This window comes from Phacochoerus africanus, chromosome 6 (assembly GCF_016906955.1).
Source record: "Phacochoerus africanus isolate WHEZ1 chromosome 6, ROS_Pafr_v1, whole genome shotgun sequence".
Classification (NCBI taxonomy): Eukaryota; Metazoa; Chordata; class Mammalia; order Artiodactyla; family Suidae; genus Phacochoerus; species Phacochoerus africanus.
Genome location: NC_062549.1, coordinates 123,262,625 through 123,277,855, shown reverse-complemented (window position 1 = coordinate 123,277,855; position 15,231 = coordinate 123,262,625). Strand labels below are relative to the sequence as shown.

The window sequence follows — 15,231 nt, the reverse complement described above, 5'->3', positions numbered from 1 at the left end:
TTGGAGCTACAGCTGCTGGCCTACACCACAGCCACAGCGATGACAAATCCTTAACCCACTGAGCAAGGCCAGGGATCAAACCTGCACCCACATCCTCATGGATACTAGTTGTGTTGGTTTAACCACTGAGCCGCGTCAGGAACTCTTTTTATTTTTATTTTTTTTAAGGGAAGAACAAAGAGGCTGGGACTAATCATCATCTTGTGACAGTTTCGGGAGTCAGGATGTTCTGGTTTATGAATCTCAGGCCAGGTGGTCCATGGCCCAGGGGTCTGTCGGCTCGTCCTGCCCTGGAGAAACACCTGAGTTTGGACGTTAATGAGGACAAGTGTATATACTCGTGGTTTCAGCACATGAACGGTGTTATCAACAACAGGAACTCGAGTCATCTGACTCTGGTGGATTAGTGTTCAGGCAGCTCAGGATTGAGGTCAGAAGGGACAAAAAAGGGAATAAAGATTTGGAGAGAGAGATTGATCAAACTCAGGAAGGCAACTCAGTTTCAGATTCAAAAGACCGGTCAAGAACCATTCAGGGGTTAAAAGAAGTCTTCTGTTAAATTCAAAGTGAAGTTAATTGTTAAATTAACAGTTTTAGTGTAGTATATTAATATTAAAATGTTATAGTCATGGTGAAATGCTCTTAAGATTTTTTAAAAAATAATGAATTCTCTTATAGGTGTACAACAATCATCACAACCAAATTTTACAGCATGTCCCAAACCTTTTAATTATATATTATACAGCAAATATAGAAAATTGCATAAAACACATATATAAATTAATGAATTTTTTGGTGACTCCCACTCGGGTTGGGAAGTCTCGGCCAGCCGCCTGGCAGCCTTGCCATGCCCCTTCCCAATCTCAGCTCCTGCCCTGTTCGGCCCTAAGCAGTTTCGTCCTCGCGTTTCTTTGTAGTTTTATCACCTAAAGGTACACTCCTGAATAATTTAATTGTATTTGTGGGGTTTGTTGTTATTGTCTAATTCTCTCTTAATCTGCTTGTCCCCACGCCGTTTCTCTTTCCCTTTTCTGTGTTAGGGTTAATTTGTTGAAGCTGCACAGTCTCTGTCATCAAGATTATACCAGTTGTACACATATTCCTTATTCCTGGTTTTGCCTGTAAGTTGGTGGATGAATCTAAAAACTTGATCAAATTTAGATTTTGGTTTTGGTTTTGGACAAGTATACTTCCTAGGTGTTGATGTGGTATATACCCTCTGTCACAAGGTGTGTGGTGTATAATGTCTGGTGGTTTCTCTTTTTGTGATTTGAGCAGCCGCTGATACTTGATGCCTACAACAGTGAGATTGTTAGGGCTTGTAAAATGGTGATATTGGACATCTGTTATTACTTCACTTACCAGGTGAAACGCTTCCAGAACATGAAACTTAATCTACTGTTGGGTTACCCCGAGGCACAGTTCGGTTAGGAAAGGCAGGCTAGATCTTTGTTTCTTTACGATTTAAGATAACACACTTGTTCCTCGTTATTCCCTGAAGCTGCCTGATGAGTTCTTCTTAAGCGTCATTATGAACCTCTTGATTTACTCCTTGGAAATAAGTATTTACTGCTCTCCTAAAGGTGCCTTGCAGGAACCTTTATGAATGCAGCCAATCTCATGAGAACATGAAATGAGCCTCAGTTACCACCTCTTGCGTTGGTGTTATTTCTGTTTAATTTTAGAATTAGCATGTTGGAATTTTGATGAGGATTTCGTCTAATTTATAGGTTACTTTCAAAATTGGTTATATTGACTTTTTTGAATCAGTCTTGCTGTGCGTTTGTAAGATATGTTATTTTTTTCCAAAAATCTGACTTCGTTTTGCTTTACTAAACTCTGAGTATCTGTTTATTTCATTTTTTTTTTGCTTTTATTTGAATTCTTTTATTCCTCATACTTTGTTCACCTAATTGTTCTCTAAGAACAAAAAAATACAGGTGATGCATTTTCAGCCTTCTTTTCTAATGTATGCATTTAAGGTTATGAAGCTCTCTGAGCACTGTTGAGCTGCATCCTACAGGTTTGTTTGATATGTAAGCTATCATTCTGTAAACATATCACTTGATATGTATGTTATTTGTTTAAATATTTTAAAATTTCTTTGACTCATGGATCTCTTTCTTTATGTCAGTTACCTGTTGGTTTATAACAGACCACCTCAGTGGTTATTTCCCCCCCTTATTTCTTTGGGTGGCTGGGTAGTTCCTTGGCTGGTTTTGTCTGGGTTCCCTTATGAGGCTGTATTCAGAAGAGGATTGGCTGTGCTGGAAGGTTGATATCTGGTAGTTGGTGCTGGCTGGTGGCTGGGATGCCTCTGTTCTCGTCTACGTGACGTTATATCCCTTGGTCGGCTGTACCGCTTCCTCGCATGGTCGTCTCAGGTGTGCATTCCGAGAAGCCACGGTGAAAGCAGAAGGGCTTCCGCCCATCCTGTGGGCTGGCGCAAGTCACAGGCCTGGCCCAGATTCAAGGATGGGGAGGATTCCTCCTTGTAGGAGTTTGTCTCACTGAATAGTCTACTGCAGTTTCCAAACTTTGGGAATTTTTCTTGTATTTTTCTTTTCGCTGTTAATTACCAGCATACTTGCTTTGTGGTTAGAGTATTGCTTTCTTTTATTCATCATTTTGTCTTTATCTCTCTTAGTAGTTTGGAAGTTATCTCTCTATTGAACTTTTTTTTAAAATTTTACATATATTCAATGGAAGGTGTAGTTAAAAAAGAATGAAATAATGCCAGTTGCAGCAATATTGATGAAACTAGAGATTATCATACAAAGCGCAGTTAGAAAGAGTACCATTTGATACCACTTATATGTGGAATCTAAAATATGGCACAAATGAACCTGTCTATAAAGCCGAAACAGACTCACAGACATGGAGGACAGACTCATGGTTGCCCATGAGAGGGGAGGGAGTGGGATGGATGGGGAGTTTGGGGTTAGTAGGTGCAAGCTATTAGAATGGCTAAGGTCCTCTTGTATAGCACAGAAACCACATTCAGTCTCTTGGGATAGACCATGATGGAAGATAATATAAGAAAGGGCATGTGTATATATGATAACTGGGTCACTTTGCTGTACAGCAGAAATTGAAATTGGGACAACATTGTAAATAAGCTATACTTTAATAATTTTTTTTGTGGGTTACCCTAGAAATCTTACATCCAGTACTTCGTCATCCCCCAGGCAGTAAAAGAACTTCAGAGATCCCGTTGACTTCACTCCTGATTTACATGCCTTTGTAGAAGTTTTTTTTTTCCTAGTAGTACATTATTATTATTGCTTTATATAATATTCATGTAGAGTTAATTTTATATTTAGCACAGTCTTTGTTTTTCATTCCTTCTTGCAATCTACACCTTCCAACTGGGATCAACCCTCCCCTCCCCTGAAATGTGTCCTTTAGAAATTCCTTTAGTACAAATCTGCTCATGATGAACCCTATCCATGTTGTCAGGTAATATCTGTATTTGCCTGAGTTCATGTAAGTGTCTTTTGTTCCCCTGAATATTCATTTCTGGATTAGCAGTAATTTTCTTTCTGTACACTGAAGATTTGAGTCCACCATCTTCTGGTTTCCATTATCGATGTTGAGAAGTCAGCTATCTGTTCGTAACTTGCTCCTTTGAAGGTAGTCATTCTTTTTGTCTTCTGTAGTTGCTTTTAAGGATTTATGTTTGTCTTTGGTTTTCTGAAGCTCATTTTGATTTGGTTGGGTGTGGATTTATTTTTTATCTATCTTACTTAGGATTCCCTGGGCCTTTTGATTTTTGTGGATTGGTATCTTTCTTCCATTTTGGAATATTTTCAGCCATTATCTCGGCCTTATTTTCTGTCTTTATTCTTCCTGGATACCAACTGAGATAGTCTTATTGTAACCACTTTCTAATTTCTTTGCCATCTTTTTGTTTTCTCCTTGCTATACTCTGAGAGTCAATTTCTGATTTAGCATCCAGATTATTTCCTCTTCAGCTGTGTGAAATCTGTTAAGCCTATTGATTAAGTACTTAATTTTAATTGTTGTATTTTGTATTTTTCAGAATTCCATTTGGTATTCTTAAGTCTGTGTTGCTTTCCTTGTCTTGGTAGCTATCTTTATTTTGTCAATTTATTTCTTTAGATATGGTCTGCATTGTTTTGTAGGGTATGTTTGGAAATTCCAACATCTGAAATCTTTTTGGGTCTTCTTTTTTTCTGTAATTTCTGCTGATTCTTGCTTGTAGAGTCTAGTTTCTCATGTGCTTCGTTATTTTTGATTATGGTTTGGACATTTTATTTCAGATTACTTGTAGGAATAATTTGGAGGCTTACAGTAAACAAACTTTCATTTTAAGAGGAAAGTTTGCTTCTTAAAGGGCCTGGGAGCAGTATCAGTCAGGGAACAACCTAAACCTAGTTTTTTAAGAGCACATTCTAAAACTTTGAGTGCAGTGTCTTAATAAACAGATACAAGAATCACTTTTCACATTTCTTATGTTTGTTTCCCAAAGGAGTTGTATCCTTATATAATCACGTTATTGTCATGTTAATTTCTTTCAAATCAACATCGCTACTCTTGAACTTCAAATCTATTGACTTCTGGATAATTCCGTATGGTCATCTTATTGGAACTTGAAATTTCACACATTTACAAACAGTCCAAGTATTCTTTCCCCGAATGCTTCTACTGTTACTCTTTATTATAGTAAGGGGATCCCTGTCCTCTGGTCACTCAGGGTGCAAGCTGTGAGACCTGAGGAAAAATGATTTTTGCCTTTTAGGGCAGAAGTTTGGAGCTGAAGGCTTCTAATACCTCCTCTATCTTTACGTAGTTCTTTAAGTCTCTGCTCTTCTCTCATTTCCATATTCAGTTAGGCATTAGTTCTTATCTATCCCTCACCCTGACATTTCTCAGAGCTTTCTTGCATCTTTCTTTCCATTTCCATAGCCACCAGTTTTGTTCAGGGCTTCCTCATTTCTGGGCCCTGATTGGCCTCGGTTCATTTGGTATGGCTGTGCCTGATGTGGCTGTGGATGGAAGTGAATTCGAAGAGAATAGAAATGATAAGGAAACTGCTCAGAAAGCAGGTGAGAAAATTGTTCATTTCCGTGACAGATTTTGATAGCCCGGATTGAAGTCATGGCCGTAGAGGAACAGGAGAGTGTGGAGAGAGATCGGGTAGGAAGGGTATGAGAAAGGGAGAATATCTAAGAACAATTCCCAAGTTTGTGGCTCGGGTAGTTGGGTAGAAGAAGGTACATTCCCTGAGTTTGGGCCCATTTCAGTATCTAAAGATGGAAGTGTAGATTTGGGGTGGAAAGTAAGAGTTTAAAACAGTTTCAGTAGATCCAGGTACAGATAGCTTTTTTTTTTTGTCTTTTTTAGGGCCGCACCCACGGCATATGGAGGTTCCCAGGCTAGGGGTCCAACCCGAGCTGTAGCTGCCGGCCTACACCACAGCCACAGCAACGGGGGATCCAAGCCATGTCTGTGACCTACCCCACAGCTCACGGCAACGCCAGATCCTTAATCTTCTGAGCAAGGCCAGGGATTGAACCCCCGTCCTCATGGATACTAGTCAGGTTTGTTAACTGCTGAGCCACGTCGGGGACTCCAGGTTACAGATACTTTATTCAAAAATGAATATTCAGGTCAGGTGCTCAGGAAAGAGGTGAGAACTAGAGATGTGGGGAGTCATTAGAGACCAGGTGATAGTCAGTATCATGTTTTGATCGGTGTCCCGGAGCAGTATCCGCAGCGCCTAGAGATAGCGGATCTAAAGATTCATTCTTCAGGGCCCTAGAGTTCTATGAGAAGTTTCTAACTTGTGTTTTCATCTTGGTCATAAATTACAAATACGTTAGGATAAACACATTCTGGGTCATGCGAATGACTACCATACTATCGCAGACTTTTGCTCCTGGATTTGTGTTTAATCGTTGTGTTCGAATTGTTGCTTAAGTGAGCATCCAAAGAAACCACCTGTATGGCAAACTAATCTGCTGCGTTAGAACCCACATTGGGTTGAAGTGTAGGAATGTAAAATTAAGAAAATCTTCTTCAACTTTTGTATTCATACTGAATTATTTTTCTATTAAAATTTTCTTTTGTAGTGATAATTACAAGTGAAAGGTGTTTTCATAGAATTTCTAGGAAATGGAAATCCTTTTTTTAGTAGCTTTTTAAATTAACCTATTACATTCATAGTTGTACAACGATCATCACAGTCAAATTTTATGAAGCTTTGTTTGAAATCATGGAAAAGAGCAATTGAGTAGAGTGTTACTTTAATTGTTGCACACCAATAAAAGACCTTCGGGCTCGTGTGTGGATTAGTTTGGGCCAAGCGAAGCCCTTTTAAGATGCCCTTGTACACTCTGAATTAGGTATTTTGTGGAAGCTTCAAGAGAGAAAAGCTGACTGAGCATGTGGCCCATCGTGGGGTGTGTATGTGTGGGCAGGTAGGATACACATATGTCTATGCCAGATTGCGTTTTTGTGAGCAGGTACATTGCACAGATCACCATTCATCTCTGTACATTCCAGTTTGTAACAGTTATTAGCAGTGAGTCCTGTGATAGTTTCACTGAATATTTTAATTTTTAGCATTTTTTTGGGAATATACCAATAAATAGATTATCTCATCAGCATTAATGGAACAGTGATTTAAAGCTAGCTCATTGTTTACAAAAGAAAAATAATGAAGATTATTTTTTAAAAAATCATGGCTGTCAACAGGAACATATAATATGTAAATAATTCCTTTTACTCTTTTACCCCAGTGCTGGTGATTGGTCGGTAGGGATGTTATCTCACCTGTCACTCTATCTCACCTGTCTATTTATCTATTTATTTATTTATAATTTAGGGCCTTGCCCGCAGCATATGGAGATTCCCAGGCCAGGGATTGAAGCTGAGCCACAGCTGTGACCTGTGCCACAGCCGTGGTAATACCAGATCCTTAACCCACTGCGCCACAGTGAGAACTTATCACCTGTCACTTTAAATGAATATTGATTCTGTTTTTATTGGCTTTAAATTTTTTCCTTGTTTTTAAATGATAAACTTTGTTTTGTTGTTTTTGGAAGACCTATAAACAAAAGGAGTGTATACAGTTGACCCAAATGGTTTTGAGCTTGAGGGTCCACTTCTGGGTGGATTATTTTCACTGAATATGTAGGACGATATGCAGTCCGTGGTTGGTTGAATGAAGGATGTGGAAACTCAGAGCTGGAGGGCCTCCTGCTTGGTTGTAGGTGGATTTTCCACTGTGTGAAGGATTGACTCCACACCTGAATTTTTAAGGGTCAATTGTGCTTAATTTTATACTCGTACTTTTTTATGGAAGCACTAACTTCATGCAAAGCTGGGCTCTGTAAGAATTTGTTTTCCTTCAGGAAAGGTCCATACACATACATTACATGAAGTCTAGGAGACACTGACCTAGAAAAATGAACTAAATTTTAGGGTCAGTGTTACTTTTCTGGGTAGCTAAATTTTGCTTCAAGTTTTCAGGATTGTGCTTTTTTTTTTTTTTTTTTTACTTAGTCTGAAAGTTATCTGCAAAATTCTATTTTAACTTTTGTCAATTTCTTTTTCCTAGTCTCACAGTTTGTCTCCTTCTGTCTTTGAGGGAAGTTTCTGCTTATTAATTTTACGTGTTTTGTGGCATTATTAAGGAACAGTTAATTTCATCTCCCTCTCCCTCACCCCTCCAGCAATAAAGAGCAAACAAAATGTACTTTTCTGTTGTGTTCTTAGGAAAAAGCCTTTCCTAGATTTTGGTTGTTTTTTTCTCTGCAGCTTTATTGAGGCATTGATGTACTGAAGCATCACTGATGTACAGTAAAGTGCTTATATTTAAAGTACACAACTTACTGAGTTTTGACACATAAACACCTGTGAAACCATCCCCACAATCAAGATAACAAACATGTCCATCACTTGGAAGATGCCTTACGCACCTTTGTAGTTGGTCCTCTCCCCTCCACTAGCCTGGCATGCTTTCTGTATTAGAGATTAGACTGCTCTAGAATTTCATGTGAGTGGAATCTACTCTATGTAGGTTTCTGTCTCGCTGCTTTCAGCCAGCATAATGATTTCGAGCTTCATCCATGTTGCATGCATCAATAGTTTGGTTTTTTAATTGTTGAGTACATTTTATGGAAATACTACAGTTTTTTTTCTTTTACTCATATGTAGAAATACGGTTGATATTTATGTATAGATACTGTGTCCTAGAAACTGGTTGAACTCCGCTTTTTTTGTAGAATTCTTTGCCTTTTTTATATGGAAGTTTATGGAATCTGCGATAAAGATAGCTTCACCATTCTCCATGCCTTTTGTTTCTTTTCCTTACCTTACTGCACTGTCTGTGCCTTCCAGTAACAGTAGTGAATAAAAGAAGTGAGAGTTGGCATCTCTGCCACGTTCCAGATCTTAAGAGACTCAGTTTGTCGATATGATGACAGTTGTAGGTTTTTGTGGATGCCCATTATCAGACTGAGGAAGTTCCTATTATTTCCACTTTGATGACAGTTTTTTTTTTAAGATGAGTAGGTGTTGGATTTTTGTCAATGGCCTTTTCTTTATCTATTGTAATCAGATGTTTATTCTTTTTTAGACTGCTACTATGATGAGTTACATTGGTTTTTGAAATACTAATCTGACATTATTATTATTTTTTTTTTTTGGCTTTTTTGTCATTTTAGGGCCACACCCACAGCGTATAGAGGTTCCCAGGCCAGGGGTCTAATCAGACCTGTAGCTGCCAGCCTATGCCAGAGCCATAGCAACACCAGATCTGAGCCACGTCTGCGACCTACACCACAGCTCATGGCAACGCTGGATCCTCAACCGACTGAGCGAGGCCAGGGATCAAACCCACAACCTCATGGTTCCTAGTCAGATTCGTTTCCTCTGCGCCACAATGGGAACTCCTGACCTTATATTTCTTGAATAAAACTCTCCTATACTTTTTATAAGTAGTTGGTTTCTGGTATTTTCTTTTTTTGCAATGTCTTTGCCAAAGAAAAATGAAAAGTTGGCAAAAGCCCTTCTTACTGAAGTGCCGAAGTACCAAGGTCTTGAAGGAAAGCACCGTGCGGTGGTTTGAGTCGTGAACTGAGCCAGCCTTTTCCTTCTTCCTCTTTCTTTCTCTCCTTTCCTCTCTCTCTCCCTTCCTCTTTCTCTCCCCCCCTTTTTTCTTCCTCTCTCTCCTTTCCTCCCTTCCTTCCTTCTTTCCTTCCTTCCCTTTCCTTTCTTTCCTTTTCCTCCCTTCCTTCCTTTCTTTTTGTCAAACATCATTTTTTACTTGAAAGAAAGACTGAGTAACTGTGATTATTTGGCTTTGAACATTGCAGACATTTTCTTGCCAAGCCTTCAGGGAAGAACAGCTGGCAGTGTTTGTTGCTAAAGTTACAATTTTAGCTTTCAAGTGAAAATTAGAATTTGGAGAACCTGTCTGCTCCTGTGAGCTTGCTAGCCTTTTAATGCTTAAGACTTTTCTGATGAGACTGTGGCAATGTTAACAAATACAATTTTTAAAACTGTGTAATAAAATATATTACATTTGGAAGGCATACTCTATAACTCAGTGAACCAGCATTTTCCAAATGACAAATGCATGACTTTAGAAAATTTTGAATGGGTAAAAAGAGCCAATGGAAGTATAACATAGATGGGTGAATTTTATTGTTTCAGAGTACAAGTTCATTGAGATAATTTCAAACTGCATTGCAACAATACAGTATCACAGAAGAATATCCACAATTACTGTAATACTCCTGTTTTACAATTATCTGTATGGCAGTAGCTGGAAAGAATGCAGACTCCGATATGAGAATCCATTTGTCTTCTATTAAGCCAGACATTAAGGAGATTTGCGAGAATATAAAACAATGCCACCATTTTTAACTAAATTGTTTTGTTTGGGAAAATATAGGTATTTTTATAAAATTTGTTTATAATATATTTATTATCTTTAAATTAGTAAATATTTTAAACGTTTCTGAGGTTGACATTCCACATGACAGATATCCACTTAACACAAATAAATAAAAGTTTTGGGGGATCCTGAGACCCCAAGATTTGAGAAATGCTGATCTAGGATAGTGCCTAGCATATAGTAAGCAATTAGTATGCATTTGAATGATTCTTGACCATGTCACTTTTATAATTTATCTGTCTTTTCAGTAGCATGCATTTGACAGCGTATCTTTTCTGTGCCCTTCTTTCATACTCTAGCAACCAGGTTGTTTTTCTAGATCAAATCCTGGTACTTTGATTCTTTTTTCCTTGCCTTGTCTAGGCAGGACTATTGGACAAGGCAACGAAAAGGACTGATGCAAGATTGTTGTCATATTTTGGGACGTGTGCTGATGTATTGAGTAAGAAGAAAGTAGATGAGGACCTCCTGATTGAACGTGACATTGATATTGTTAACATTGACTGGTTTTATAAGCGATCACGATTCATAGTCACAAAATGAGATTTAAAAATAATTGCAGTTGGTTATACCCTGAAATGTAACAAGACAACTGATATTTGGTGATTGCTATAGATATTACAGATTCCTTACCATTTAGTGTGCATATCGCTAATGTATTTTGAACATGTTGAATACTTCTATTTTAATAGATTTAGCTGATAAATAGATTATTTTGTTAGAAGGAACACACAAGAGTAAAGGACAGGTTTGTCTTTTTAGTTTCATGGGATAAATACCAAGAAAAGGAAAATACTGAATTTTTGTTAGACTTGAATCTGCCTACTAGTAGATCTGGTTCTGGAGAAGTAAATTAACTTCTCTACAGTCTTTAGCATACATTTCAAGTGAAAAAAATGTAACCCACTAAATAGGGTTCTAGTAGACCGTTCTAGTGTATCCTAAGCAATTTATCTGTATTTATATAGCTGGTAGCCTCAAAATTGAGGAAATATTAATTCTTTCAAAAGAGGAATTTCAAAAGCCTTATAAAAGGGACTCATAATTAACTATGCATGCTTGAACGTATATATGAAAAACATTTTCTCAAATAGTTTTACAGTCTCATGAAAATTTAAAAACAGATGAATGATCCTGTAGTACAACTAAAACTAGAAGCACTAATAAACACTAATAAACCTAAGCACTTTAAAAATGATAGCATCTGGAGTTCCCATCATGGCTCAGCGGAAATGAACCTGACTAGTATCCCTGAGGCCTCGCTCAGTGGGTTAAGGATCTGGCATTGCCTTGAACTGTGGTCTAGGTCACAGACGTGACTCGGATCCTACATTGCTGTGGCTGTGGTGTAGCTGGCATCTGCAGCTCCCATTCGACCCCTAGCCTGGGAACTTCTGTATGCTGCAGGTGTGGCCCTAAAAAGAAAAAAAAAAAAAGACGGAAAAAAAAAAAGATAGCATCTACCGAATTGTAATTGTTTGCCTTTCTAGCCTTGTTCAGTGACCTGGTACCTGTCACTGAAAATGTTCATTCTGCAGGTGGTTGGAGCTCAGCTAGGTGTTGAATAGAGACGGCTGGGTAATGTATGGCCGCTCTAGTGGATCGGGAGATGTGCTACCCAGATTTCCTTTCACAGAAGGGCTTGTTGTCCAGCTATGAGGAGTACGGATCACCAGGTAACCCCCTCTGCACACGTTAGGGTCAGTCTTAGCTGCAGAGCTGCCTTCCCCAGGGCCAAGACCTCACTGGAGCAGCTGCTTGTGTGTACGAATTAGAGGCTTAAAGACCTGACGCTTTCCGCCCTTCACTGAGCGTCGTGATGGACAGCACTCGCTTCGGGGCTCCTCCCCAGCGGGTTGGCTGAAAGTTAATGGGGCCTCCATCCCAGTCAGAGTTCTGCCCAAAGTTTCCTCCTTCGCCGTTCTTTCGGACACTGATCTCTTACAAACATTCTGTACTCCGAATACTACCTCACCTCTGTTACAGAGAAGCCAGCCTGCAGTGGCTCCTGATCTCATGAAACTAATTTATTGGGAGGAAATATACATTAAGCAAGAGATGTAAAATGGGATCAATGTTACGTGGAAGCATGGGGGGCGAGGGCAGTGTGTCTAAAAAGAGCCCAGAGCTGGTTATTCCATTGTTCAGGAGGGTAGCTGGACCTGGGCTTACGTGCCGGATGAACTCATGAGTAGCGTGAACCCCGGCCTGCTACTGACTCTTCAAAGCCAGTGTTTTCATTTGTAACCTTTACACCTGGTCTCTCATCTTTTAGGCAGCTCACCTGGAATTACTTACAGGGCTGGGACAAAGATTTCCAGCAGCAAGAGAGAAGGCCCCAACGCATAGAAGTTTTTCAAGCCCATGCTTGAGTCAGCTTGCTGATGTCCTGTTGGCCAAAGCAGTTCACATGGCCAAGCTCTGATTCAAGGATGGAAAAATAGACTCTACCTCTCCATAGGAGAGTTTGTAAAATGTGTGTGTGTGTGTGTGAAAAAATTACAGCATAATGGCTGATAACATGATAGTAGTTAAAATTGAGGACTTTCTGTGAATTATATTTAATAAGAAGCAGCTGGACTATTGTATGGACTATATTCTATCTCAGTATGATATGTAAAAGAAGAAACTCATTTGGAAAATTTGGCATATTCTTTTGATGTCTTGCAATAATTTTTATGATGGAAACAGTTTACAAATTAAGCTCTCTTGCTCTTTTTTCTTTTTTTCTCTGCAGTAAGAAAAGTGGAAAGCCACCGTTACAGAACAATGAGGTAAAATTTTAAATCATCTACTCTTTGGGACTTCATGCATTTGTTTCATTACATATTTTTGAATTAGGATAAAATCATGGGTTTTTAGAATTAGAAGGGAACTTATCATCTCTGATCCACTGCATGTTACAGCAATTCTCTAAAATAGGAATTCTTGATAGGTGACTTCTAGTATTTGAATCTGGTCGTTTGGTGGAAAGTCCTACCTAAAAGATAGCCATAAATATATCAGTTCTAGCCCATGATTAATCTTCCCCCTCTACCTCTATTTTGTGTTTTGTAGAAACACAGGACAGCTTGACTGTTTTCTCTGATAGATCCTCATATTGTTTGAAGATAGTTGTATTTTTTGAATCTTTTTTTTTTTTCCCCATGCTAAGCCATCTTCATTCCTTCCAGTGCTTCTCAGGTGACAGGGTTCTGATTGTTCTTCAGTGTGTGCATTCCTTTGGCTCTGTACTCGTCATTTCCTCTAGACATTATGGTTGGAATAGAACCTGGCTGCTCAGATGTGGCCTGACCAGCTTGGAATGTATCAACACTATTACATCTCCTGATATGAACACCATATTGCTAAAATTCAGCCTAAAATTGCCTTTACCTCTTTAGCTGTAACCTTTGTTCACATTAAGTGGAGCTTATGGTCACTTATAACCCTCAGGTAGATTTCTGATGAACACCTCTTTTGACAGATCTCCTGCGTCCACATTCATCCATTGATTCCTTTTTTCTTTTTTAATAACAGTTTTATTGAGATGTAATTCATATACCATCAAATCCATCCATTTAAGTGTACAATTCGGTGGTTTTAGTATGTTCACGGAGTTGTACAGCCATCACCACGGTCTAATTTTAGGAAATTTTCATTTCCCTAGAAAGAAATACCATGCCCATTAACAGTCATTTCCTCATTACCCTCTTCTCCTTGCCCTTGGTAACCACTGATCTGTTTTCCGTTGCTGATGATTTTCCTATTTTGGACATTTCATATAAATAGAATCATGTAATATGTAGCCTTTTATGACTGGCTTCTTTCACTAAACATGACATTTTCAAGGTTCATATGTGTTGTTGCATGTGTCAACATTTCATTAATTTTTATTGCCGTATAGTATTTCATTGTATAGATATACCACTTCTATTTGTCCATCAGTCGAGGGAAATTTAGGTGGTTCACCATTTTTGGCATTATGAATAATGCTGCTATGAACATTGATGTACAGGTTTTTGTATGGACATGTTTTCACTTCTCTTGGATTTATATGTCGGGGTAGAATTGCTAGGTCATGTGGTAACTTAGTCGTTTTAAATGAACATTAATTTATCTCTGTAAATGTCAGCCTCCAGGGTCTATACTATTAGTCGCTTGTATAGTATTCTATTCTATTAGTGTAATTTTGAATGTAATTCTACCATCTGATATGTTAGGTAGAAGATATTATCTACAAATTTAATTTGCCTTCTCTGTCTTCCTCACAATTGCTGTTAATATTGACTAGGTTAGGATAAAAAAATTCCTCTGTGGCATCTCTTAATCTTTGTTTTTTTGGTTATGGCTTATTTGGCTGTAACTGTATCAGCTGCATCGAATTAAGGCCACAGTAGTTTTATAAGGAACATCAAATTCCTTGATTAATTTATTCATTTATTAAGTCAGCCTTTCAACACATATTGATTGAGCCTCTCATATATGCCTGGCATTGTTCTTGGTTCTGCGTGTACAGCAGTTATTAAAATAAGTTCCCACCTCCATGGAGCTTCCGTTGTATATGTTAGCTCCTATACTCATACAATATCCTTAACCAAGAAGGAAATTGGAAGAGTTTGACATGACTTATTCGTCGTAAACTCATGCTGGCTTCTAGGGATTAGTATCGCTTAGGTCTTCCTAAACAGTCAATAATCAAGACCTATTCTCTGAATATCCTGGAGATTGACATTAAAATTGCTCTTCTTTAGTTTCCATCTTTGAAAAATGGGACAGGATGTGCTTATCTTCAGTCTTCTGGAAAATTCCCATTTTCATAAGCTCATATTTAAGTGGTACCTGAGCTATCAAACCTTATTTATCTTGTTATATCTCCTAGTTGTATTACCATCACCCGTGGCAAGTTCTAGGACATCGTTGAAACTGTTCAGTACAGCAGTTTTCATTCATTCATTTCGTAGTTCCTTTTTTTTTTGGTCTTTTTGCCGTTTCTCGGGCCGCTCCCACAGCATATGGAGGTTCCCAGGCTAGGGGTCAAATCGGAGCTGTAGCCGCTGGCCTACACCAGAGCCACAGCAACACGGAATCTCAGCTGTGTCTGCAATGTACACCGCAGCTCACGGCAACACCGGATCGTTAACCCACTGAGCAAGGCCAGGGTTCGAACCCGCAACCTCATGGTTCCTAGTCGGATTTGTTAACCACTGAGCCACGACGGGAACTCCTTGTAATTCTTGTTTATATACTTGTTTGTTAGTTGTATAGTGTAAGCAAGATAAATTTAGTTTACATCCAGGGGTTGGCAAAGAGGTTTAAGACAG

At 38.7% G+C, this 15,231-nt stretch overlaps 1 protein-coding gene across 3 annotated transcripts in view; it reads left to right on the top strand.

The window, feature by feature from the left end:
• The window catches only part of ABCD3 (ATP binding cassette subfamily D member 3), an 81,267-nt gene that overhangs the window by 12,830 nt on the left and 53,206 nt on the right, over positions 1-15,231 (top strand). For all 3 annotated transcript variants that reach the window (XM_047785257.1, XM_047785258.1, XM_047785259.1), the window contains exon 2: positions 12,666-12,702. In XM_047785257.1, coding sequence (XP_047641213.1) covers positions 12,666-12,702 — 37 coding nt within the window. The remainder of the gene's footprint in view (positions 1-12,665; positions 12,703-15,231) is intronic.